This window comes from Bubalus kerabau, chromosome 12, assembly GCF_029407905.1.
Source record: "Bubalus kerabau isolate K-KA32 ecotype Philippines breed swamp buffalo chromosome 12, PCC_UOA_SB_1v2, whole genome shotgun sequence".
In the NCBI taxonomy this organism is placed as follows: domain Eukaryota; kingdom Metazoa; phylum Chordata; class Mammalia; order Artiodactyla; family Bovidae; genus Bubalus; species Bubalus kerabau.
In genome coordinates this window covers 72,101,717-72,129,379 of record NC_073635.1, presented here as the reverse complement: position 1 = coordinate 72,129,379, position 27,663 = coordinate 72,101,717, and the positions used below count along the sequence as shown (strand labels likewise).

General features: G+C 40.4%; 1 protein-coding gene across 1 annotated transcript in view; it reads right to left on the bottom strand.

Annotated features, from left to right (window-relative positions):
- Window positions 1-8,171: 8,171 nt before the first annotated feature.
- Window positions 8,172-27,663, bottom strand: part of LOC129624645 (ATP-binding cassette sub-family C member 4-like) — a 198,503-nt gene continuing 179,011 nt past the window's right edge. Inside the window, exons 30-31 of the mRNA XM_055542799.1 lie at window positions 23,255-23,389; window positions 8,172-9,950 (exon numbers count right to left, since the gene is read on the bottom strand). Of these exons, the coding sequence (XP_055398774.1) occupies window positions 9,930-9,950; window positions 23,255-23,389 (156 nt within the window). The 3' untranslated portion in view covers window positions 8,172-9,929. The remainder of the gene's footprint in view (window positions 9,951-23,254; window positions 23,390-27,663) is intronic.

Below are 27,663 nucleotides of genomic sequence, written 5' to 3'. Positions count from 1 at the left end.
AAGTATATCTAGGACTTTCTCTGGTGTTGTTTTGGATATTGTGGGGTCAGTTCATTTTCGGCTAGTTCCTTGGTCCGGCTTATATTTCTCAAGATCTGTAGGCCCCTTCCTATGTAGTTGGTGCTAATGACAGGGTTTTATTCTATTGCCTGTCGCTTCCAAGGCGGTTCCCTTTGTTACAGCTTCTTCTGTTTGCTGGTCTCTTCAGTGTCTGATTTCCACTCTGATACAAAGAGGGTGGTGGTGGACACTTTTTTTTTTTTTTAGGCTCACTTGTTCAGTCACGCTGTGGGGAGGGAGGAACGCTGCAAACAAATAACACTGGCGTGTGCTTGCAGTGCCTCAGCCACACTGTGCCTGCCCCTGCTCACGGCGCGTGTAGCCTCCCTGCCCACACTCTAGTTTGCTCTGCCGGGAACCATCCGAGGCCAGCCCTCAGCTGCCTGCACCTCCCAGGTCCAAGCCACTCAGTTTCAGGCACTCGGGTAGTCCTCAGAGGCGCAGACTTGGTTGGGCCTGCGTTTTGTGCCCTTCCCAGGTCCGAGCAGCTTAGGTGATGAGGTGTTTGGTGAGTGCAATTGCTGCGACTTATCACCTCCCCACCGCTCGGTTTTCTGGGTGTACAACCGGCGCACCTTCTCAGGAGGATGTTGACCGTCCAGAACCCCAAGAAGTCTTAGCAAAGAAGCCTGCTTACAGTTTTGTAGATAATGTCTCTCTGCGGCTGAGATTGCCCCCTTCTGGCTCTGGCTGCCTGTTACCAGAGGGGGATGGTCTGCAGCGGGCTATCTCTGTTCAGTTCTTTGTTCCGTGCGCGGGCCTGGCGGTGTCTTAGGTTAGGGCTGGCTTTTCGCATGGTAGTTATCCCATTCTGCTTTGCTAGCCCAAATTAGTTCGCTCAAATAGTGCTCGGGACATTCAGGCCAGATCCTTACTCTAAGCGATGCAGCCCGCGCCTCCCTGCCCAGCACCCGCTTGCTAGTGGCGTGTGCAGGCGTCTGCACTGCTTCTCCACTTGGGGAGTTACCGTTGGGCTCGTAATCTGTGGGTTTTAATTGTTTATTTATTTTTCCTCCCTGTTATGTTGCCCTCTGTGCTTCCAAAGCTCGGCACAGACTCGGCAGTGAGAGTGTTTCCTGGTGTTTGTAAACTTCTCTTTTTAAGACTCCCTTACCAGGATGAAGCTCCGTCCCTCCCTCTTTTGTCTCTTTTTTTGTCTTTTATTTTTTTCCTACCTCCTTTCGAAGACAATGGGTTGCTTTTCTGGGTGCCTGATGTCCTCTGCCAGCATTCAGAAGTTGTTTTGTGGAATTTACTTGGTGTTTAAATGTTCTTTTGATGAATTTGTGGGGGAGAAAGTGACCTCCCCGCCCTATTCCTCCACCATCTTAGCTCCTCCTCTGGACATATTTTAAAGGTGGGCAGAAAGGCTCCCCACTAGAACTAAAATGGCAAACAAAGTGGCTTAAGAGACATAATTCCCAGATTTGGGCTCCCAGGATTCTTATAAAGTGATAATGGCATAGCATTAGCATCTCAAGTCACAAAGGGGATAACAAGTGCCCTGGGCATAAAATGGACTTTTCACTAAGCCTGGAAACCCAATCATGAGGGAAAGAAGAGAGATCCAATCACACCTTCAAAGACACCTTAGCCAAGCTATGCCAGGAGAAAATGTTACATTACTCCCACTTGCCCTGATCTGCATGCTGTTAGCCCCAAGGGTAAGTTAGAGTCAAGTGTGTTTGAACTCATGGTAGACCCACTCCCTAAGCCAAGAGAAGGGACCCTTTAGTTCCCTTGAAGTGGGACAACTCAAGTGTGCCCTCCCTGTAGGAGAAACCAAGGTAACCAGTTGATGCCTGTACCTGACTTGCCTGCCACTCCTTCCAGCCAGAGGCCCAGGTGGCTCTGAAAACCTGGAAAACAGCAGCCATCAATCCCAGTCACTCCTGAGAGGAATGGACCCCACTTGATGATGTCAACCACCCATCTGCCCCAAAGTTGCAGGGGGTCACTCCATGGGGACATCACACTCAAGTGAAGGGGGCCTTGAGCCCCATCCTTTGGAAAAACAACCTAGGTCAACAGATTCCCTTGAGTACTCATGTGAACCTGTCTCTGACCTGAAGTTTCTCTTCCAAAAAACAACAAAAGTGTGTCCCCAAAGAGCAAATGACTAATTTTGGGAATCACTGTGTTCAGAGGAGAGCTAGTGACCTTGGTTGGGGGAACAAATACAACCCTATCACCATAAAAAAGGGAACAGTCACCCTTGCAACAGTGACCAACCAGAACAGCCAGGGCTTCCAACTGTGACTCAAGCCCACTGCCTCCCAGACCAGGATGATCCTGGGACACCAAGTTAACCTTGAACACCCATTCATGCCCGGGGAGGGGTCTATGCACCTGGCGACATGTGGAGATGTTTTCACGTGGATACATGTGGCCTCATAGAAGAAGGCACAGACAGACCACTGAGAGAGCCGCTGGGCTGCATACACCAGGCCCCCTGATCCAGGAAACAATTTGAAGCTGGGGTGATGAGGCCACTGGAGCACCCCTAGGTTTGTGCTTTCCTGGGCCCCTTCATGACCCTCAGAATCTGGAAAACACCAGACAGTGGTGGCTCAGAGGCAGAGTAGTTAGTGCTGAGGCCCAGGAGCACCAGACATGTCCACAGGCAGCAGGAGAAGTCCTGCTCCTCCCCAGGGCCTGAGGACCCCACACTCAGCAGGAAGCAGCTCCAGGAGCTGAGCCTATGCCCTCAGGATGAGGAGCAGGATGGGGATAGGGGAGGGGCGTGTCACCCACAAAGCCCATCAACAGTTCCTGGGGAGGAAACATTGAATCTGCTTATAAAGTCTAAGCTTTTTTTTTCCTTTGTGTTGGGTTGAGTTTCATTTGCTCACAATGTTTGTTGTGCAGAGGTCTAGTATTCAGCCCTTCAGAACAGAGTCCCTGGTGCAAAATGGCCACACCTCAGTTCAAAGGGCCGTGTGCAGAGACACGGCACCCAGCACTGTGATCTGGAGCTACAAGCAGCACAGCTAAGCCCTCCCATGAGAATCTCTCCCCCTCCCAGATGACAGCCCTGCTGTCATATAAATTTATATTTATATCATATAAATCAACCCTGCTGGTGTGGTGAAAGCATGTGCTCTAGACCACAAGCTTCTACCTCTCATGTTTTAATGGGAATAAAGCTCTCCTCTCATTCTGAATCAAATTTCTCCTTCTATGGGTGCAAGGGACACCTGGCAGAAGGACCCTTGCTGGAGTCTGACTTGGGAGTCTAGGTAACAGAACAGGAAGAAATCAAGCCCTTTTCTGACCAATAATGGAGTATGATTCTCCTAGAAACCTAGATAAGGGAGAAGCACTGGACTAGCCAAGGAAACTCTTTGATTCTTAAATACTAGTGTGGTCTGCATCACTACTTGGAAAAGTGATGTTTAGCCTAGGAAATTCATTATCCCTCCCACCCACCACCCCACCCATGTGAGGTTTGTAGGCCTTCTTCAGGTCAAAGACTTAATCTCTCAGAGTGGGATTCTTGAAGGAAATCCATTGACTGAGAGACCCAGGCTCACACTAGAGCCAGAAGCCAACAATACTGAGCATTTTCTCCTTTAGTCACACCCACCCTTCTAACCAGAGCCCCAATAAACACCCTTATATCAAGTGAGTGATTTATTTATCTTTTTATTCTATATCTGAGTATAGCCAATCAGCAATGTTGTGATAGTTGAGGTGCATGGCAAAAGGACGTAGCCATACATATACAGGTATCCATTCTCCCCCAAATTCCTCTCCCATCCAGGCTGCCACATAACATTGAGCAGAGTTCCCTGTGCTATACAACAGGTCCTTGTTCAACAGAATGATTTAGACTTGAGACTTGGAGACTGGTTTTAAGCATGGATATGTATTTAAGAAGCTGCAGGGGGACTGGAAGCAGGCTTTCTCAACCTCAGGCCTACTGACATCTAGGACTAGATAAACTTATTTGTTGGTTGGGGGATCTGCACAATTATTAACATGTTGTACATCTTGGTTCATTAAGCTGTGGTGCTTCCAGCATTTAACACAACTCCTAAATACATACAATTTCACCCACAGATACTCCAGTACACACCTCTGAGAGATAAAGACTTGAGAAAGATAAACACAGTCCATTTCCATTTAATAATCACCTTAACATTTATATATATATATATGTGTGTGTGTGTGTCTATATATATGTGTGTGTATATATATATGTGCTCAGGTTAAGTACTACGTCTCAAGAGCATCTTGAGAAACTTTGTCAGATGCCTGCTAAAATTTTAATATTAGGATTTCACTAGTTTTCTTCTGTTCCCTCAGTCATTATAAGTATACGTATTTAATTCAGCATTACATTTCTTTACTTAACAATCCAAGAGGTTGTCCCACTGACCACTGCTTCCTTTTCTAAATCATTACAAACCATCAGTTTAATACTGCACTTTGGAATTTTACATGGCAGCAGTCTCTGGAATGATTCATTTCTTCCCTTTGAAATATTTGGACAAAAAGATTCAATCTTATCTTGATACCACTCCTTCTCTTTCATCATTATTGTATATTAACCTAATGAGATAATTTTCGACCCAAGAACTGGAGTCAGAAATTAAAAATTATTCTGAGGAGAGATAGGAATTTACCAAAGGCCTAGAGTGGCGGGAGGCGCTGCCACATAGAGGTCATGGGTGACAAAGATAACTTTTCCTCCCTGTCACAGTTGTTAAGGGACCTGGTTTTGGTGAAAATGCTGTGATGTTTGCCTTGGCTGCCTTTTACATGCCCAAACCCTAGTTTAAAAGCTGAGAGAAGAAACCGATCAACACCTCAGACCCTCTTGCCTTTTTTACCCTCACCCTCCCGCTTTGTCCTTCTGAGTGAAGCCACTCAAATATCAAGAGAGAAGCTTTTAAACAGCTGGGAAGTTAGCTGGAGAAAGATTTCAGTTCTGAGACAGAACTCTGGGGAGTCCTGAATAGAGGTGAGGGGAAGTCCAAGGGCTTCTCTTGGCCTCAGACCTTATTAACAAGAAGTTTGTACCTTTCCAACACCCTCTTCAATTTCACCCACCACCCACCCCCTGCCTCTGGAACCACCAATCTGTTCTTTGTATCTACGAATTTGGTTTTGCTGAGGTATTTCGTTTGTTTGTTTTCAATAAAATGTTTCTCTTTAGACTTGGGTACCACACCCACAGTGTGGAGCCTGACCGCACACGGTGCTTAGAACCCAGGGCTCCCTGGACATTGAGTTTCTCCTCCAGACCTTCCTAAAGACCTTCATGTATGTTAACAACACCATAGAGGTTCTCACCACATTTGTTCATTTACTCATTGGGGAGCTTTCTGTGTGTATAGGTCTGTATCCACACCTTGGGCAGTGTAGTGAGGACCGAGTGGGATGAGAGCCAGGACAGGAAAGAGCTAGAGACCAGCTGCCCTCCCTCCTTGTGCAGGAAAGGCAGAAAAGGAGCCTGAACAGCCCCAGAACAATCACAAATGCGCCTGCGCAAACAGATGAGCCTCTCCTATATACCCTGCACGTGGGGCCCCCACCAGCAGGGGGGAAGCACCTGGGAGCGTCCTAGTGATGCGGGACTTCCGCCCACATGGACCTCCTGAGTCTGAATCTACAGGTTAACAGTGTCCCCAGGTGATCTGCAGAGAAGGCAATGGCAAACCACTCCAGTACTCTTGCCTAGAAAATCCCTGGACAGAGGAGCCTGGTAGGCTGCAGTCCATGGGGTCGCTAAGAGTCAGAGAGGACTGAGCGACTTCACTTTCACTTTTCACTTTCACACATTGGAGAAGGAAATGGCAACCCACTCCAGTGTTCTTGCCTGGAGAATCCCAGGGTCTGGGGAGCCTGGTGGGCTGCCGTCTATGGGGTCGCACAGAGTTGGACACGACTGAAGTGATTTAGCAGCAGCAGGTGACCTGTAGGCATGATCAAATATGGAAAGTGCTGACCCCAGCTACAGATAGACCTATGGACAGATGGAAGAGAAGAATATGTAATTAGTTAGGAGGGCTTCTTGGAGGAAGCCTCTAGCAATGAAAGAAGCTGAAACTTATGAAGAAATGAGATCTTTTGCCTCCAAGAATGGTTCTCACTTGGCTGCAGGGTGGAATCACCTGTGGGGTCTTAAAAAGTGTTGACTCCTGTCTCCCCTTCCCCAAAATTCTGATGTAAGTGAGACAAGCAACCATGCTCATAATTATCTACCTCAATAGGTGGAAGCTAAGATATAAAATCTGTTTCATTAAGTTATTAAGTTGTTTTTTGTTTTTGTCTAGTCTGCCAAAATTTAATTTTAAAAATGTTTTTCATGTAGCATCTTCCAAAATTAAATATGATTAGCTTTGGGATCAAGAAGTGTTTTGGAATACCCAAAGCTTCTACCTATCGGGGTAGATATTTCTGAGTTGGTTTATGAGCATGGTTGCTGACTGAAAGAGTGATTTTAGTTAGAACTGTCCAATGTAAGCTTTCTGTAAAACATTCTGTGTGTATCAAAGTCTTCATCTTGGTTCTTCCAGAGCTTGAACTCCTCCCTCTGTGCTTGCATCATTTTAACTACATGTGAAGGAAGAACAGTTTAGGCCATTGGATGAAGACCTTCTCAAATACACCTTCTACAGTCTCCAACCTACCTTTGTTGTTGTTGCTGTTGTTGTTCAGTTGCTCAGGTGTGTCCAACTCTTTGTGACACCATGGACTGAAGAACTACAGGCTTCCCTGTTCTTCACCATTTCCTGGAGTTTGCTCAAAGTCATGTCCACTGAGTCGGTGATGCCATCCAACCATCTCCTCATCTGTCGTCCCCTTCTCCTCCTGCCTTCAATCTTTCCCAGCATCAGAGTCTTTTCTAATGAGTCAGCTCTTCGTGTCAGGTAATTTATCCATGCCTATCCTGCTTTCCTCTCCTGGTGTTTAAGAATCACCAAGGTCAATGATTCCACCCTGGGTCTTTGGGTGGAAAGACACTCAAAGTCCATCCATCATCCCAACCAAAGCAATGGTTCAAGGGCAGGAATTATATTCATTTTCCAGATGAAGAAGCTAAGATTCAGAGGTTGAGACACAAAGGCAAGTAACTAAGGGGGACTGTAGCCCATTTTGTCAAGGACAATACCAGTGTATTGTTCTGGCATCTTGCTGGTTATTGCTTTCCTTTCACTCTCAAGTATCCCACTCTGGACAGTGCATTCTTTGGGCACTCACATTTCTAGCATGTGGCAGAGAAAGAACTGGCATGCAGATCAGTGTGACTGACTCCAAAAGCAGGGTTTTGTGTTATCCTAGGCTACCTCTTAACATTTCAGAATTATAATGTTTAGAAAGAAGGTTTCTTCTGTGTCATCATTCATTCAGAAAACATTTACTGAGCACCTTTTATGTGACAGACACCGTGCTGGAGGATGTAACTAAAAGGTGAATATGATCCAGTTCCAAGTCTTAAGAAGCTCATGATTTACTAAGAAAACAGACCACCTATGAGAGGGTATTAGAGAAATATGAGTTACCTAGGATGAGGACTGATCTTTCCAGAGAAATAACAACTGGTTTGATCCTAGAGAATGAAGTATCTCCCCTACATGAGGCTCCTGCTCTTTTTCACACCACAGGGCACTGAGGAGAATCACCAAGTCATCATTCTGACTTACACATCAGTCACCAAGAGTTTCGCCCACAGTACATCCTTATCACCTACCTCTGGAGCTGTGACAGAGGCCGTGAAGACCTGGAGATGTGCTGTTCTGACCTCCTTTCAAGGACTCTCCCCCTAGTTGCTGGAAATGCTGCCAGTGGGCAATCTTCAGCCCCCAGAGCTTCTAGGCGGCAGCCTGTGTGCAAAGACTCATCCAGGTGGAGGCATAAAGGCCTGGCCAGTGGACATGTCAGGACAGCCCTGAAGGGCCATCTTCACTCCAGAGCCCTCAAGGGTCAGCTAAGGTCATCTGGCCCATGATCCAACTTGGTTTTTTCCCTCTGCTCTATCCAGTTTCTTCACTCTTAATTCCACGAATGCTAATTCCAACAACACCCCTAATAAACATCACAACACTAAACTCCAATCTGAGTCTATATCCCAAAGAACCAATCTGTAACATACATCAAAAACATTCCAGAATTTGAGAAGGATTTTTATTTGAAAATTTCTGGTTATACACATAACATTTTTAAATCCCACAAATAGAAAACAAAAATGGTGGAAACAAGGATTTTGTGTGTCAATATTTTAAACCTTTGGTTTAAAAATCCTCACTCTAATGTTCTCTGGCCAAAATGAAGTTAAGTTATATATTAATATCAAAAGAAAACTATTACATCGAATCATAAGAAACTGCTATTTTTATGAGCTAATAAAGGTTGACTGTTAGCAGTTTACATGGCTAATATAAGAGAAAAATAGCTATTAGTATTTGGAGTTTAGAGAACATTACAATGATGAATAACTCATGAGTGAAATATATAATAATGAATCAAATTAATAATTGGAAAATACATAACACTATGATTATTGATGAGTGCTCAGTACCAAAACTTGTAGGCTGCAGCTAAAGTGGGCCTTTAGGTGGAATAAAAAAGTAGGTTTTATGTATTTGCATAGGGGAAAAAAAAAGTTTAAAAATTAATATGTTTCCAATTGAAGAATTTAGAGAAAAAAACTCAAATGAAGAAAAGCTGAAGGAATGGAAGAATATGATAAGCTAGAAAACATAAAATCAGAAAGAATCAATTAAGAACAGAATTTGATTCTTTGAAAATTAATAGGAAAAAATCAAGCAAGATTATTCAAGAAAGAAAACAAGGCTCAAAGAAAATTAAAAAGCAAAATAGAACCAAATTATAGCTACTTAGATATTAAACATATAAGATTTTATGAATAATTTTAAGCCAATCAAGCTGAAAACTCACATGAAATAGATTAATTCATAAAGAAGGAAACTTACCAAAAATGACTGTAGAAAAAATAGAGGTCTAACACTGAGTGGTTTAAAATAATCACTAAAAATAAACTGGATAGTGAGGGTTTCATGACACTGTGAATGTGGCTAATGCAGTGAATTGTATGTTAAAATGGTTATCATAGAAAATTTTATGTTATAAATTTAAAAAGTGTAAAATATAGAATACAATACAATTCTCCATCTAGAAGACAGTGATCACCTAGAAGGGCTCCTATTTTGAGAAAGCATAATTTCTCTTCCTTCTGTTTTAAAACATATAATCAAATATTATCTTTACATATTTTAAACCAAGTGTCTTTTAAATTTGGGCAGAGGATACCTCTCTTTCCTATCTCACATAAAGTATATGATTTTGTTTTTTCTTTTGTATATCTCTATTTTAATCAGAGATATTTGTGTGCAATAACGGATCATAGCACTGTTAAAGAAAGTGGTAAAACAAATGGTGACTTCACATGGTCTTCAAGTAACTAGAACCCCTGATAAAATTGGAAAGTAATATGTAATTTTAGGAACAGTAAAACACATCTGTGACAACCTTCTTTATACCTCATAAAATGAGTTTTGGTTCTGGAGTCTCTCAAGGCACTAAACCTGGTAGACAGCTTTCACTGGTGGATTTCACCTCTGATTTGGATAAGAAAAAATAGTATAATATATAAATAAAAATAATAAATCATTTTGTTATAGCTTGAAACTATTGGGTAAAATTGGAGAAAAGAAGTCCAAATGAACTAACATCTACATGTAAATATTTGAGACTAGTGTAAAAAATAAGTATAATATAGTGTTTGCAGTGCAAAAACTGTTGGACAAACACCTTTGGAATAGACTTTATATCATGGTAGATTCACAGTGCTGACTCAACAATCATTAAGGCTGAGGGCTGTCCATTGGAAGCATTCATGGTTACTTCTTTTTGGTGTGTGCCTGAAGGGGAAAAAGAACAAATTAAAAAAAAAAATGTTTAAAGCATTTTAAAGTCCTCCTTTCTAAGGCAACACATTTGAATACATGTGGAAGATGTCCACATCTTCACATTAAACAATCACATAGCTACTGGAGGCACAATTTTTAAAAAGCACCAGGGATGTGCTTATTCTATGGAGGAAGTAGTCCCATTAGAATCCTCAGTGGGGCTGGGCTTAATGCTAAATAACCTGTAGATTCACTAGAGTTCTGATCATTCTAATTCACAGATATGCTTTGTTACTATAGTAAATTAAAAAGCAAAATCATTTTACTGACTCAAAACCTGGAGATAAATTAAAAAGAGTGACAAAGAGGCTAGGAAATCCAGCGTCTGCACGAGGTTTTCTCATTTTCACACATAAAATGAGCTCAATAAATCTGGATGTTAGTATCCAGTTGTAATCCCTGTATTTAATAAATTCTGATTGACAAACATTGAAATGCTGGATGGATATATATATATATGTGTGTGTGTGTGTGTGTGTGTGTGTGTGTGTGTATGTATGAAATATGCTGCTGCTGCTGAGTCACTTCAGTTGTGTCCTATTCTGCACGACCCCATAGACGGCTGCCCACCAGGCTCCCCTGTCCATGGGATTCTCCAGGCAAGAACACTGGAGTGAGTTGCCATTTCCTTCTCCAGTGCATGAAAGTGAAAAGTGAAAGTGAAGTCGCTCAGTTGTGTCCAGCTCAGCGACCCCATGGACTGCAACCTACCAGGCTCCTCAGTCCATGGGATTTTCCAGGTAAGAGTACTGGAGTGGGTCGCCATTGCCTTCTCTGATATATGAAATATACTGATATATATATGAAATACATTGATATATATATATGAAATATCCTGGCATTTAATTTGTGTGGCAAAAGCTATTAGAGGGCCTATAGAAATGTCATCTGTAAGTAATTGGTCCCAAGAATGAAAGAAGAATCTAAAGCTTTAACAATGACTCAACCAAGCAACTTCTCTAAAATGTAAGATGATACCCAAAATAGGACAGTTCTTTGCCAGCTTGATTTTTTGAATTCTACCAATTTCTAGCTGAACTGAAAGAGACAGGCTTTCTGATGAATGTATAGTCAGAACACAAAGGAAATGAAATGCTGTCAAGTTTCACTGTTTCACAACCATCACTTTTGAGTAGCTGTATCCTATCTCAGTTTCTTGACAGATGTACATAACAAAATGAAATAATGTCAAGACTTGTGAGCTCTTATCTCTAAAAGTGTCTGGGTGAAGAAAAGACTTCAAAAGTAATTTTTCCCCCAAAGAAGAATGTGAAAACTTTTGTCTTTAAAGCAGAAAATGTACTATCTATGTGAGACTCATTCTTGTCATATGATTCCAGATCTATTTTACAAAAGATGACTCCAAGTTCATTTGTGGATGTTGTTAACAACGTTATCATGAGAGATAATGGACTTCATATGTGAATACAAAAGTTCTGAGACCCCTACCTTCATATTAGGTGTACTTTCTTTTCCTCTTCTTGCTTGCATACTTGCTACCCTCAAAACAGCACTGCATATGAAATTATATATTAAAAGACCACTATATATAGACCACTTGGTCTATATATGAAAAGACCACTTAAGGAGAAAGATAGAATTCTCCAAAAGTACTTGGATTCCACTGGGTGAAATCTGAGACTATTTTGATTCAAAATGCAAGGATTTAAAAGTCAGGCTTTTGGGGGCTAATCGCATATCATCTCTCTCCTCCATTTTTTTAAGCTAGCCATGTGTGTGTGTGGTTATATATTTATGTACTCTTTGTGAAACTAAAAACAGCCAAAAGGACACATGAAGAAAAAACACACACACACACACATGGAAATATAATTCATTTTCTCCCGGTTGACATTCCTCCCAAAATTAGCTGGCTCCTTTCCCTATAGCCCTTCTCAACATAATTTTTTATTTTAAAAAATGTCATGGTCTAAAATACTTGAAACTAAATAATGAAAACAAGCTTCCTTTGTATAAAATCCTTGATTTGACCTTCCTCTCTCCCATCTGTTGTCCTGGTGTAGACCACACTCTGGCTGACAGCAGGAGTGAGAGAAGGCATCTTTTTCAAGAGCATGTTATGAAGGGAGTTGAGGTGACTGAACACTTGTTAGCAGAGACCCCATGGTCTCTGCTGAGCCTGGGATGGAAAAGCCCAGTCTCACCTCTCTCTCCTGGACCACTGATGACCCTGGAAAGATCAATTAAGCTCACTCTGCACCAGCTTCTTCATTGGTGAAACAAGACAGTGACCTACCTCATAGGAACTAAGAAATGGCTACAAACTACAGGTTGAAAATAGGCTGAGCTAAGTGTTGGCTGTGATTACAATGCTGCTCAGAGATACGGCCCCTTAGTGCACAGAAAGTAGCAATATCACATGATTTATGGGATGAAAGCAAAACGTCTGGGAAGCCCTTTTGTTAATCATTTGATTTTATCTTTACCGAAGCCCAGAGTAGAAGTTAAGATACAATTAATTCACTTAATATGGTAAAAAAATTACTAACACTTTCTAACCTGGGACTTTAAGAAGTCATTTAGGTTCTCCTACTTCAGTTTCTCCATCTAAAGGATAATACTGCCAGCTCAGCATGGTTGTGAAGATTAAAAAAGACGATGTCAAAAAAGTTCAAATTCAAGGCAAGCATAACAAAAGACCCAATATTGGGTTTCTTGAGTCATTTTCAGTTTTTCTCTTGGGTTTGGCTCATTATAGTTCCTCCAGTATAGGTTGAAATTTAGTATTTATACTCCAGCTTGTAAACAAAGCTACTATCATGGAATTAGATATCACTAAAAGTAATAGAGCAATACAAGCTTTCCTGCATGGATAAAGGAATCAATATATTGAATATACTGAATCAGTGGTTCAATATATAGAGAATTATGGCTCAAGATTCTGACCATTCATTCTTACTGAGCTACATGGCCCTAGTTCAATCCCAATAATCCTCAAACTCCTCTCCTTTTAATTAATTGGCTAAATAATTATTTCATTGAAGTATATAGCTGATTTACAGTGTCTTAGTTTCTAGTGTACAGCAAAGTGATTCAGTTATAAACACACATTCTTTTTCAGATTCTTTTCCATTGTAGGTTATTACAATATATTGAATATAGTTCCTGATGTTATACAGTAGGTCATTGTCTATTTTATATGTGAAAGTATGTATCTGATAATCCTAAACTTCTAATTCATCCCTCCCTCTCCTTTCCCTTTTATTAATCTTAAGTTTGTTTTCTATTTCTGTGAGTTTTATAAATAAGTTCTTTTGTTTTTTTTTAAATTAATTCCACATATAAGTGCTATATGATTTTTGTCTTTCTCTGCTTCACACAGTATGATAATCTCTAGGTCCATCCATGTTACTGCAAATGGAATTATTTCATTCTCTTTCATGGCTGAATAATATTCCATTGTATGTGCATATACAGTATATGCATGTGTCTATATCACAAACCTAGATGAATGAATAGATAAAGAAGATGTATGTATATGTATATACACATACTCTATCTTCTTCACCCGTTCATCTGCCAGCAGGCATTTAGGTTGCTTTCACATCTTGGCTGTTCTTACTACTGCTGCTATGAACACAAGGATGCATGTATCTTTTTGAATTATAGTTTTGTCTGGGATATTCCCAGGAGTGGGATTGCTGGATAATATGGCAACTCTATTTTTAGTTTTTTTGAGGAATTTCCAGACTGCTCTGCAATCTGGAATTTCCATACTGTTCTGCAATTCCATACTGTGACTGCACCAATTTGTAATCACATCAAAAATATAAGGAGGTACCTTTTTTTCCATACCCTCTTCATCATTTATTATTTGTAGACTTCTAAGTGATGTCCATTCCGACCAGTGTGAGGTGATACCTCATTAGAGTTTTGAACTGGATTTCCTTAATCATTAATGATATTGAGCATCTTTTCATGTGGCTGTTGGCCATCTGTACGTCTTCTTTGAAGAAATGTCTGCTTAGTTCTTATGCCCATTTTTCTATTGAGTTGTATGTTTGTTGTTATTGTTGTTGTTGTTTATGAGTTGTAAGAATTTTTCATATATTTTGGAAATTAAGCTGTTGTCAGTTTCATAGTTTACAACTATTTTCTCCCACTCCATAGATTGTCTTTTCACTCTGTTTATGGTTTCCTTTGCTCTGCAAAAGTTTTTAAGTTGCTTAGGTCCCACTTTTTTACTTTTGCTTTTGCTTCCATTACTCTAGGTTAAATTTCTCATTTTTAAAGCAAGTCTAACTTTGTGTACAGTCTTCCCAGGTAGCGCTAATGATAAAGAATCTGCCTGCCAATGCAGGAGCCTCAGGAGATGTGGGTTCAATCCTTGAGTCTGGAAAATTCTCCTGTAAAAGGAAATGGCAATCCACTCCAGTAGTCTTGCCTGGAAAATCCCATAGACAGAGGAGCCTGGCCAATTATAGTCCATGGCATCACAAAGAGTTGGACACAACTGAAGCAACTTAATATGTATGCAACTTTGTGTACATATTGGCAGGTATATTATCAAAGTTAAAGAGTACTAGAGAGTTAAGATTTCTTATTTTTGATTAATTGAATAGTGAATTTTCTCTCCCCTTATCCTCTCAGAAATCACCCTAAACAGCAAGGATATTGGTAGATAAAAAATAAGGGTAATCCTGGATGAAATCAGGAGTCAATTGAAACTTCAAAAGACAAAAAGATCTCAACAGGCTGCCTTAGACAACAGGATACAATCAGCTGTGGCAAGACAAACAGAGGCTACATAAGGGAAACAGATATCAGCTATCATAAGTGAGCAGTTCTCCAACTAACTGGTAAAAAACCAAGGTGTTTGTGTGAAGAATATACACTGTCAGGGACCTTGGAGAAGAGAAATTCTGAAATGCAAGCATCATTGTAACCACCCATCTCTGCAGGCTAGGGAATATTCATTCTCAATTTCTCCCTAGCTTGCTTATCCTCTCTGTCTCTCTCTCTCTCTCTTGGTTATAAGAAGCTTCTGTACTAAATAGAGAGAATCCCCTCTAGCTTGAAGTGATGCCCTGCAAATATTAATATATGACCTAGAAAAAAAAATCACTTAATCCAAAGGAAAGCAGAAGGGAATAAAAATAATAATGAAGTAGTATGCTGCTGCTGCTGCTAAGTCGCTTCAGTCATGTCCAACTCTGTATGACCCCATAGACGGCAGCCCACCAGGCTCCCCTGTCCCTGGGATTCTCCAGGCAAGAATTCTGGAGTGGGTTGCCATTTTCTCCTCCAATGCGTGAAAGTGAAAAGTGAAAATGAAGTCGCTCAGTCTTGTCTGACTTGTAGTGACCCCATGGACTGCAGCCTACCAGGCTCCTCCATCCATGGGATTTTCCAGGCAAGAGTACTGGAGTGGGGTGCCATTGCCTTCTCTGAATAAAGTAGTATAGGATCTATAAAATACACAAATAATGTGCTCCCTGGACCAGCTCTCTGACCTTCAGTGAACCCTTGACCCAATCACCTCATCCATGATGTGGGATTAAAAATAAAAGACCATCATGAGAATAAAGTGAAATCATACATGTAAGAACTATGTAAAATAAACTATAAAGAACTACACAAATAGTCAGACGTGACTGACTGACTGAACAACAATAACACACAAATGAAGTTTGTGTATATTTCCTGGAGAAGGAAATGGCAACCCACTAAAGTATTCTTTCCTGGAGAACCCCATGAACAATATGAAAAGGCAAAAAGTATGACACCAGAAGATGAGCCCCTCAGGTTGGAAGCTGTCCAATAAGCTACTGGGGAAGTGGGGAAGACAATTGCTAATAGCTCCAGAATGAATGAAGAGCTGGGCCAAAGTGGAGACGATGCTCAGTAGTGGATGCATCTGCTGGGCAAAGTGAAGTTTGATACTATAAAGAACAATATTGTGTAGGAACCTGGCATGTTAGGTCCAAAAATCAAGGTAAATTCAAAGTGGTCAAACAGGAGATGGCAAGAGTTAACATCAACATTTTAGAAGTCAGTGAACTAAACTGGAAAGGAACAGGTGAATCTAACTCAAATGACCATTATATATACAACTGTGGACAAGGTTCCCTTAAAAGAAATGTAGTAGCCCTTGTGGTCAACAAAGAGTCCAAAATGTAGTACTTGGGTGCAATTTCAAAAATAACAATGATCTTGGTTCATTTCCAAAGCAAACCATTCAACATGTAATCCAAGTCTATGACTCAACCACTGATGCCAAAGAAGCTGAAGCTGACTGGTTCTTTGAAGACCTACAAGACCTAGAACTAGCATTAAAAAAAAAAAAAAAAAAAGATATTCTTTTCATCATAGGGGATTGGAATGCAAAGATAGGAAGTCAAGAGATACCTAAAGTAATAGTCAAGTTTGGCCTTGGAGTACAAAATGAAGCAGGACAAAGGCTAACAAAGTTTTGCCAAGAGAACATATTGGTCATAGCAAACACCCTTTTCCAACAGCCCAGTAGATGAGTGTGCACATGGACATCACCAGCTGGTCAAAATTGAAATCAGATGATTATGTTCTTTACAGCCAAAGATGGAGAACCTCTACACTGTCAGCAAAACAAGAACTGGAGCTGACTGTGACTCAGGTCATCAGCTGCTTATTGCAAAATTCAAACTTAAATAGAAAGAAATAGAGAAAATCACTAGGCAATTCAGCTATGACCTAAATCAAATCTCTTATAATTATACAGTGGAGGTGATGAATAGATTCAAAGGATAAGATCTGGTAGACAGAGCATCTGAAGAACTATGAACGGAGGTCTGTAACAATGTATGGGAGGCAGTGACCAAAACCATCCCAAAGAAAAAGAAATGCAAGAAGGCAAAGTGGTTGTTTGAGGAGGCTTCACAAATATCCCAGGAAAGAAGAGAAGCAAAGGCAAAGGAGAAAGGGAAAGATATACCCAACTGAATGCAGAGTTTCCACAGAATAACAAGGAGAGAAAAGAAGGTCTTCTTAAATGAACAATGCAAAGAAAGGGAGGAAAAGAATAGAATGGGAAAGACTAGAGATCTCTTTCAAGAAAATTGGAACTATCAAGGAAGCATTTCATGCAAGGATGGGCATGATAAAGGACAGAAAACTCAAGGACCTAATAGCAGCAGAAGAGATTAAGAAGTGGCAAGAATACACAGAAGAACTATACAAGAAAGGTCTTAACAATCCAGATAATCACAATGGTGTTGTCACTCATCTAGAACTGGATATCCTGGAATGTGAAGTCGGTGGGTTTTAGGAAGCATTACTATGACCAAAATCAGAGAAGGTGATGGAATTCCAGCTGAGCTATTTAAAATCTTAAAAGATATTGCTGCTAAAGTACTGCACTCAATAGGGCAAATTTGGAAAACAGCAGCTGCCATAGGACTGGGAAAGGTCAATTTTCATTCTAATCCCAAAGAAGAGCAATGCCAAAGAATGTTCAAATTACTGCACTGTTGCACTCATTTCCCATGCACAAGGTTATGTTCAAAATCCTTTAAGCTAGGCTTCTGCAATACATGAACCAAGAACTTACAGACATACAAGATGGGTTTAGAAAAGGCAGAGGAACCAGAGATCAAATTGCCAACATTTGTTGGATCATGGAGAAAGCAAGTTAGTTCCAGTAAAACATCTATTTCTGCTTCATCGACTATGCTAAAGCCTTTGACTGTGTGGATCACAACAAACTGTAGAAAATTCTTTAAGAGATGGAAGTACTAGTCCACTTTACCTGCCTCCTGAGAAAACTGTACATAGGTCCAGAAGAAACAGTTAGAACCAGATATGGAAAAATGGACTGGTTCAAAACTGGGAAAGGAGTACATCAAGGCTGTATATTGTCTCTGTTTATTTAACTTAAATGCAGGGTAGACCATGTGAAATGCCAGGTTGGGTGAGTCAAAAGTTGGAATCTAGAATGCTGGGAGAAATAACAACAACCTCAGATAGGCAGATGATACCATTCTAATGGCAGTAAGTGGAGAGAAGCTAAAAGAGCCTCTTGATGAGAGTGAAAAAGGAGAGTGAAAAGCTGGCTTGCCACTCAACATTAAAAACAGTAAGATAATCACATCCTGTCTCATCACTTCATTGCAAATAGACAGGGTAACAGTGGAAGCAGTGACAGATTTTCTTGGGTTCCAAATCACTGTGGACGATAACTACAGTCAAGAAACTAAAAGATGCTTGCTCCTTGGAAGGAAAGCTATGAAATATGAGAGTTGGAGGGGAGAAAGGTGGAATATTGTTCATTGGATCTAGAAAGATCTACTGGGAAAAAAATGTAGGTCACCTCTGTTTTCTAATTTTTGAAGAAAAATCCTACATGATACCAATATCATTTTCTCCATAAGTCTTTGTTGTTTAGTATTACGTCCAGTTAGAGTGTTGGTCTGTTTGCTCTACCAAAACTTCTATTTAGCACGCTAGAGATCTCCTTTCCTGTGATGATACTGTCTGCTTGCTCAGTCTTTGCTTTATTACTTTTTGCGTGTGAAATGCCTCTATAATTGCATTTCTAATCTTTAATATTGTATGCAGTGACTTGTTCCTCAAATGTGCTGCTCTGATTTTAAATTTGTGTCCCACCAGTAAAGTTCAGATTCAACTCCCAAAACAAACAAAAAGAATTAGTTCCAGTTACCCCCTTATGCTTCCTGTATCTTCTGGAAGATGGAAGTTGTCACCAGAATAAGTCATGAATTCACAATACCTTAATTCTATAGTCTGGATGGTGTTTAAAGGTATACAAAGCATTTTCTCAGAGATGAGGTGTGTGAGAGCACTAAGCACTGTATATGATGGTGCTCAAAAGAGTAACATTCAGGTCACGTAGAATCTTTCTAGCAAAGGTGAGGTGATAGTAACTGACTGTACAAATGTGATAATTGAGGTCTCATTGTACAAATGTGATAACTGAGGTGACAGCCTAAAAAAATAAAATAAATAGAAAATAGCCTAAGTTCCCTCTGTCAATGTTTCTTCTTATTCTTTCTCCTTAGAAGAAGATCTGTACTTTCCACTGTTCAGAGGGTAGGAAATTGTCCATGATCACAGAGCTGTTGGAAGAGTTGACAAATTTGGCTTGTTCAAGCCTAGATTGGGGACAACAAAGATTGTGTTCTGAGCTTTGTGGAAGTACTTACATTTTATGCAAATGTAGGGAAACTGCACTTGGAGCCCTATATTTTTATGCCTGAAATTCACAGAGCACTTTCATCCACTATAGTGTCTCCCATTTAGAGCTTCCCTCCTAAGATATGACAAGCATTTGTGAGTCCCTGTAAACCTAGTCACAAAACAGCCAGAAATCCCACAAACCCTTTTGTTCTTTTGACCTTAGGCATTTCACATCAGAGGGATATATCCCCAACTATGTGTCAAAATCCTCAACTTAAAAATGTGTTTTAATTACATATAATCAAACATTGAGTAGTGAGAAATAGATTACTGAATTCTAGATGGGTCCAGATAACATAAGATATTGGCTTCAACACCAGTATTTAATAGATGAGGAAGTCCCTTAAGAGGAAGGTGGCCCTATATACATAACCATATACATTGCCACTCATCATTAAAACACTAAGATCATGTCCCATCACTTCATTGTAAATAGAAAGAGTAAAAGAGGAAGCAGTGACAGACTTTATTTTCTTAGGCTCCAAAATCACTGTGGACAGTGACTACACCCAGGAAGTTAAAAGACACTTGCCCTTTGGAAGGAAAGATATGACAAACCTAGACTGCATATGGAAAAACAGAGACATCACTTTGCCCACAAAAGTCATATATATAGTGGCTCTATACACATAATTAATGTTATGCTAGTTTGTAGCAGACACAGAATTAGAAATCTTTTCTTTCAGTAAGTGTTTCAAGTCAAGTGTAAAAAGAGGCATAGGTCATAGAATTAGAAAGCTTGTTGATTCCTGGCCTAACAATCTTGCAACTAATTTAACAATATTTATTGTTAAGCTACATTTGTGTGTTGTTGTTGTTCAGTTGCTAGGTTATGTCTGACTCTTTGTGACCCCATGGACTATAGCATGCCAGGCTCCTCTGTCCTCCACTATCTCCTGGAGTTTGCTCAATCCATTGTGTCGGTGATGCTATCTAACCATCACATAATCTGCCTCTCTTCTTATTTTTCATTCAATCTTTCCCAGCATCAGTCTTTTCCAAAGAGTTGGATCTTCACATCAGGTGGCCAAATTATTGGAGCTTCAGCTTCAACCTCAGTGTTTCCAATGAATATTCAGGATTGATCTCTTTTAGGACTGCCTGGTTTAATCTTTTTGCAGGCCAAGGAGCTCTCTAAAGTCTTCTCCAGCACCATAATACAAAAGCATTAATTCTTTAGGGCTCAGCCTTCTTTATAGACTAATTCTCACATCCATACATGACAATTGGAAAAGCTATCACTTTGACTATATGGACTTTTGTGGGCAAAATGATGTCTCTGCTTTTCCATATGCTGTCTAGACTTCTCAACTAGCTGTTCCTTGGTAGCACTTACATCCAAAATGTACTGAGAGCCAAAACAATCTTGAGAAAGAAGAATGGAGCTGGAGGGATCAACCTTCCTGACTTCAGTCTATAAAGCTAAAGTCATCAGACAGCAGAGTACTGGCACAAAAACAGAAATGCAGACCAGTGGAAGAGGATGGAAAGCCCAGAGATAAACCCAGGCACCTGTGGGCACTTTATCTTTAACAAAGGAGGCAAGAACATACAATGGAGAAAAGATAGTTTCTTCAATATGTGGTGCTGGGAAACCTGGACATATACGTATAAAAGAATGAAATTAGAACACTCTCTAACACCATACATTAAAAAGAAACTCAAATTGGATTAAAGACCTAAATGTAGGACCAGAAACTATAAAAACTCTTAGAGAAAAATATAGGCAGAACACTCTTTGACAAGATCCTCTATGACCTGCCTCTTCGAGTAATGGAAATAAAAGCAAAAGTAAACAAATGGCACCTAGTTAAAAGCTTTTGCACTGTGAAGGAAACTATAAGCAAGGTGAAAAGACAACCCTCAGAATGGGAGAAAATAATAGCAAATGAAACAACTAACAAAAGATTATTCTCCAAAATATATAAGCAGCTCATTCAGCTCAATAACAAAAAAGTAAACTACCCAATCAAAAATTGGGCAGAAAACCTAAACAGACCCTTCTCCAAAGAAGATATACAAATGGCTAATAAACATATGAAGAGATGCTTAACATCTCTCATTATTAGAGAAATGCAAATCAAAAGTACAATCAGGTATCACATCACACTGTTCAGAATGGCCAGCATCAAAAACTCTACAAACAAATGCTGGAGAGGGTGTGAACCAAAGTGAACTCTCTTGCACTCTTGGTGGGAATATAAACTGATATGGCCACTATGGAGAATAGTATGGAGATTCCTCAAAAACTAGGAATAAACTACCATATGACCCAACAATCCCACTACTGGGTATACACCCTGAGGTATGGTTTCATCATTGAAAAAGACACATGTACCCCAGTGTTCACTGCAGTACTATTTACAATAGCTAGGACATGAAAGCAACCTAGATGTCCATCAACAGATGAATGAATACAGGGGTTCTGGTACATATACAAAATATTCAGTTCAGTCCAGTCACTCAGTCGTGTCAACTCTTTGCAACCCTATGAACCACAGCACGCCAGGCCTCCCTGTCCATCACCAACTCCAGGAATTTACCCAAACTCATGTCCATCGAGTCGGTGATGCCATCCAGCCACCTCATCTTCTGTCATCTCCTTCACCTCCAGCCCTCAATCCCTTCCAGCATCAGAGTCTTTTCCAGTGAGTCAACTCTTCGCATGAGGTGGCCAAAGTATTGGAGTTTCAACTTCAACATCAATCCTTCCAATGAATACCCAGGACTGACCTCCTTTCGAATGGACTGGTTGGATCTCCTTGCAGTCCAAGGGACTCTCAAGAGTCTTCTCCAACATCACAATTCAAAAGCATCAATTCTTCGGCACTCAGCTTTCTTCACAGTCCAACTTTCACATCCATACATGACTATTGAAAAAAATCATAGCCTTGACTAGATGGAACTTTGTTGACAAATGTCTCTGCTTTTAATATGCTGTCTAGGTTGGCCACAACTTTACTTTCAAGGAGTGTCTTTTAATTTCATGGCTGCAATCACCATCTTCAGTGATTTTGGATCCCCAAAAAAATAAAGTCTGACACTGTTTCCACTGTTTCCCATCTATTTGCCATGAAGTGATGGGACCAGATGCCATGATCCTAGTTTTCTGAATGTTGAGCTTTAAGCCAACATTTTCACTCTCCTCTTTCACTTTCATCAAGAGGCTTTTTAGTTCCTCTTCACTTTCTGCCATAAGGGTGGTGTCATCTGTATATCTGAGGTTCTTGATATTTCTCCCGGCAATCTTGATTCCAGCTTGTGCTTCTTCCAGCCCAGCATTTCTCATGATGTACTCTCATGATGTGTGAGTAATACACAATACTACTCAGCCATAAAAAGGAATGCATTTGACTCAGTTCTAATGAGGTGGATGAACCAAGAACATATTAAACAGAGTGAAGTAAGTCAGAAAGAAGAAAACAAATATATATTAGTGCATATATATGGACTCTAGAAAGATGGTATTGATAAACCTATCTGCAGAGCAGCAATGGAGATGCAGACATAGCCAGTGGAAATTTGCAGTATCGTGCAGGGAGCTCAAATCCGCTGCTCTGTGACAACTTAGCAAGATGGAATGTGGTGGGAGGGAGACTCAAGAGAGAGGGGACATATGCATACCATGGCTGATTCATGTTGATATACAGCAGAAATCAACATAATATTGTAAAGTAATTATCATCCAATTAAAAATAAATTTAAATTTGAAAAAATGTACTGAGCACCTGTCAGAATGAAATGTAAAGGATCTGCAGAGTGTTCTATGCTCTGTAATTATCTAAAGAGAGAGTTCAACCACTTGTACTCTGCAATACAAAATCTCTCTCATGCACACATGACTGCACACATTCTGACCCCACCCCCAGCACTGCTGCAGATTCTCAGCAGACCTGCCTTCAGCCTGCAAAGTATTATTAAGACTCAGTCATGACGCTTCGTCTCCAGAGGCTTCTGATTGATAAGGGCACAGAATGCTTGTTACCAGATGCCTGTTGGAGATCAGGTGAAGAGTGTGAACCCTGGGGACAAACTTCAATTACAACTCCCTGCAGCAGCCTCACCTGTTTGGCTCTTTCAGTGAGGGCAGTGGCCTCAGCCTCACCCAGTTGTTGCACCATCTTGTAAAATAGGCTCTTACTGTTTTGCAGCAAATCATGTGGTGGACTGTATTCTTTCACTGTCCCTGAATCCAAAACCTGTTAATCAACAGCAAGAAACCCATTAGCAGCATGCAATGTATCCCAGTAACATATCGTAACTCAGACAATATTTTGGAAAGGGACAAGAGGAGAAAAATGGAGAGAATCTATTTAGGTGGTAGGCCTTATGCTGTGTAAATGGTTTGATTACCTTGTTTTACCAGGCAAAATCCTAATGAAACTGCTCAAACTCTGATTGGGACTTGAACCCATAGTCTTTTAATTAGAATTGCTCACCTGGTGTCTGGACATACTGAAGTTCAGGTGCTTTATGTCTCAGCTCAGAAAGAATTCAGTGAGAGACAAAGTGATAGTGAAGAAGTGGATTTATTTAGAGAGATAAAGATTCTATTGTATCTCTATTGTATACTCGATAAGAATATGTTCCACTAAAACATTTATTAGTCAAAAATTTCACTCTCAGTACTTATATGGTATGGAAGCCTTAAGAATATGTTCTAGAATATTGGTCCACAGATTTCTTCTTCACCTTACTGTAGCAAGAATCACAAAATCTTAGGAAAACTACCTTCTTACAGTGTTTTCATGACAGATTCTTCTATTTCAGCTAAATTTTATTGAGTCCTCATTTTCAAAGAATTCACTGATTTAGCTAATACTATGTTTTGTTTCCCTGGAGAAGGAAATTACAACCCACTCCAGTATTCTTGCCTGGAAAATCCCATGGACAGAGGAGCCTGGCAGGCCACAGTCCTTGGGGTCACAAAGAGTTGGACATGACTGAGCGACTGAACACACACATACAGATTCTATAGACAGACTGCAGGCCATCTCAAAAGGCAAGAGTGGCTATAGCAGAAACACACTCAAGGGACAGAGCGTGGATCATCTCACAAGGCGCGAGGCCTCTGTTTATTTAACTTATATGCAGTATACATCATAAGAAATGCTGGGATGGATGAAGCACAAGCTATTGTCAAGATTCCTGGGAGAAATATCAATAACCTCAGATATGCAGATGACACCACCCTTACGGCAGTAAGTGAAGACCTAAAGAGCTTCTTGATGAAAGTGAATGAGAAGAGTAAAAAAGTTGGCTTAAAACCCAACTTCATAAAACTAAGATCATAGCATCTGGTCTCATCACTTCATGGCAAATAGATGGGGAAACAATGGAAACTGTGACAGACTTAATTTTGGGGAGGCTCCAAAATTACTGCAGATGGTGACTGCAGCCATGAAATTAAGACATTTGCTCCTTGGAAGAAAAGTTATGGCCAATCTTGAGAACGTATTTAAAAGCAGAGACATTACTTTACAACAAAGGTCCATCTAGTCAAAGATATTGTTTACCCAGTAGTCATGTATGGATGTGAGAGTTGGACTATAAAGAAAGCTGAGCACCCAAGAATCGATGATTTTGAACGGTGGTATTGGAGGAGACTTTTGAGAGTCCCTTGGGACTGCAAGGAAATCCAACCAGTCCAACCTAAAGGGAATAAGCCCTGAATATCCATTGGAAGGACTGATGCTGAAGCTGAACTTTGGCCATCTGATGCAAAGAACTCACTCATTTGAGAAGACCCTGATGCTGGGAAAGATTGAATGTGGAATTAGAAGGGGATGACAGAGGATGGGATGCTTGAATGGCATCAATGACTCAATGGACAAGAGTTTGAGTAAACTCTGGGAGTTGGTGATGGACAGGGAGGCCTGCATGCTGCAGTCCATGGTATCGCGAAGAGTTGGACTGAACTGAACTGAAAAGAGCACTGAATCTCTTGTCAGAGAGGTTAAGATGCTTCTTGAATTTGGCTGTGGTTGTAGTTTATTATTCTGAGAGTGAAAGGCTGCCAAAAAGAGCTCCTACTTAATTTAAGCAGCTTTAGCAGAGCTGCTGTGCATAGAATAAATCTGTAGAAATCCAGTTTTCTCTTTGGATAAGATTAAAGAAGCAAGAAAGAAATTGGGCTCCAAATTCCAGTGATCACAGCCTGGCATAGCACACAGGGAAGCCCAGTCTGAATTGCTGAGGCTCTAAATCTCTTTTGTCACAAATTATCTTTCCTTGCTTCTTTCCTTTTTCCAACTGCCTACATTTCAGCAACTTTATTGCTCATTAATATGTCCACTAATTGGATGCTGAAAGGGAGAGGAGGGGGCTCTTAACTCTGCCTTTCTGCCTGTTGGTGGCTTTGCTTAATAGTTTCAGAAGGAAGGAAGAGTCTGAAATAATTGGCCTAAATGATGTAACCAGGAAAACAGTTTTGATGTGAAGTGGTTTCCTGGTAGCTTAGACAGTAAAGAAAATGCTTCCAATGTAGGAGACCCAGGTTCCATCCCTGGGTTGGGAAGATCCCCCAGAGAAGAGAATACCAACCCACTCCAGTATTCTTGCCTGGAGAAATCCCATGGGCAGAGGAACCTGGTGAGCTACAGTCCATGTGGTTGCAAAGAATCAGGCATGACTGAGTGACTACTACTACTACCACTGCTAGAGTAAATGTATCTTAAGAAAATACCCTGAAACTCTAAGCAAGACACAGGTTGTTTCACATCTAGGTATTGTACTTAATCCATCCTATGTCATTTAGTGGGAATTGTTCATTAAGTCTCATAAAGGCCATTTTCCCACTAACCTTTTTTTAACTACTGTGCATCACTGCTAAAGGCATCTTTCTCAAAAGAGCTGAAGAATAACTGAATCTGTCACATCCACCTAATTATTAAAATGTCCTATAATTTGGCATGCCAATTTAGATGCCCTCAATATGCAATTTTACTTAAACATAGAACATATAACTACTCCTCTTGACATTGAAGAAAAAAAAAAAAAAAACACACAATTTTAAAACACAGGTCTATCTCATGCCAAAGACTAAGTAAGTAAGTACGAAATTGTGGCAGCAGACAGATGGGCCCCAGGCTGCCCAGCTGGAGTTTGTCCTCTCTGGACAGATACTCCAAGAAGAAGACAATAGCAGGATGGAGGAGAAGCTGAGCTCTGCCCAGGTAAAAGATAAACAGGCCACATTTTCTCATTCTCAAGGTTAAGGAGACCTTCCTACCTACACATGTGCAGAAATGTTCCTTGGGGGTCAAAAAGGGAGGGGTCACCACCCCACTGTATGTGATGTCAACCTACCCATAAGCCTCTTCTCTAGGATCCACCTTGCCTAAGGGATGTATGCACACACATGGGAGGACCTTGAGATAAACCAAGTATAAACTAGAGTCAGATAAAACAAGATGATTGGCCAAAGGAAACCCAGAAAAAATGCCTCATATAAGTAATTTTAACTATCACAAGTGTACCACTCTTTTTCTGAGCCTGCCCATGTGACTATCTACACGTTATCATTTTCCCTCCTACCGAGCCCTTTGTTTCACTACTGTTCATCTGCTTGTGTAAATTCATTTATACAAAGTCAGAAGTCCAGGGCCTTGTCACTGGCTACTGGCCCTTGAGGCCTGGTGCCTGGGATTCAGAGCTTTCTATGCCTCAGCCTGACTTCAATCTCTGTCCAGGGAACCAAAATCCTTCTCCAAGCTGCTGCAGGCTAAGTCGCCTGAGATCAAAGCTTCATTGCTTCATACAATGAACAACTTTACATTCTGCAAAAGCAACAACTTTCAAAAATCACCACTTCAGAGTTGGTGAAAATGAGTTCTCTGACTATAAAGACTTTACATATTTTAATGAAAATATTATTAATATTTTGTCCTTGTCCAACTTTCTACTTTATTCAAATTTGAATGAATAGTAAATTTTCCAATTTCTCTCACATTGTCTAAAACACATAAATGCCACTGAGATGAGTAGTTATTAGAATTGGCTAATATCTAAAATACTGAAAGCCAAAAAAAAAAAAAAAAAGAAATTAGTGCTCTCAAAAAACAATAGGCTTAGTGATATAAATGGTAGAAAGATCATTTTGATCAAAATATTTTGAGCCATTTCAGTATTAGTGCCTACTAAAAATTGGCACTTGCCTTCCACTTCTATGAGAACTAGGTCACAAATCACTTCAGCCACTGACCTTCAACACATCCTAAAAGGAGTACAGGGTGGAGACTTGGAATGAGACACTCTGTGCCCTGTGATAAATTGGCAGAATATGTCTTCAGATACTTAGATACTTTTAGGAGAAGATTTTGGTGAGCCTGATTCTTGCATCTTCTCATATTTAGCCCAATTCTTGCATCTCCTCATATCTAGAAAAGCACTAAAATCATTAACAGCAGTATCTGCTCTTCATGATTAGCAAAAAGCCTCTGCCAAAAGGTGTACTTGACTGCACATACCCCGC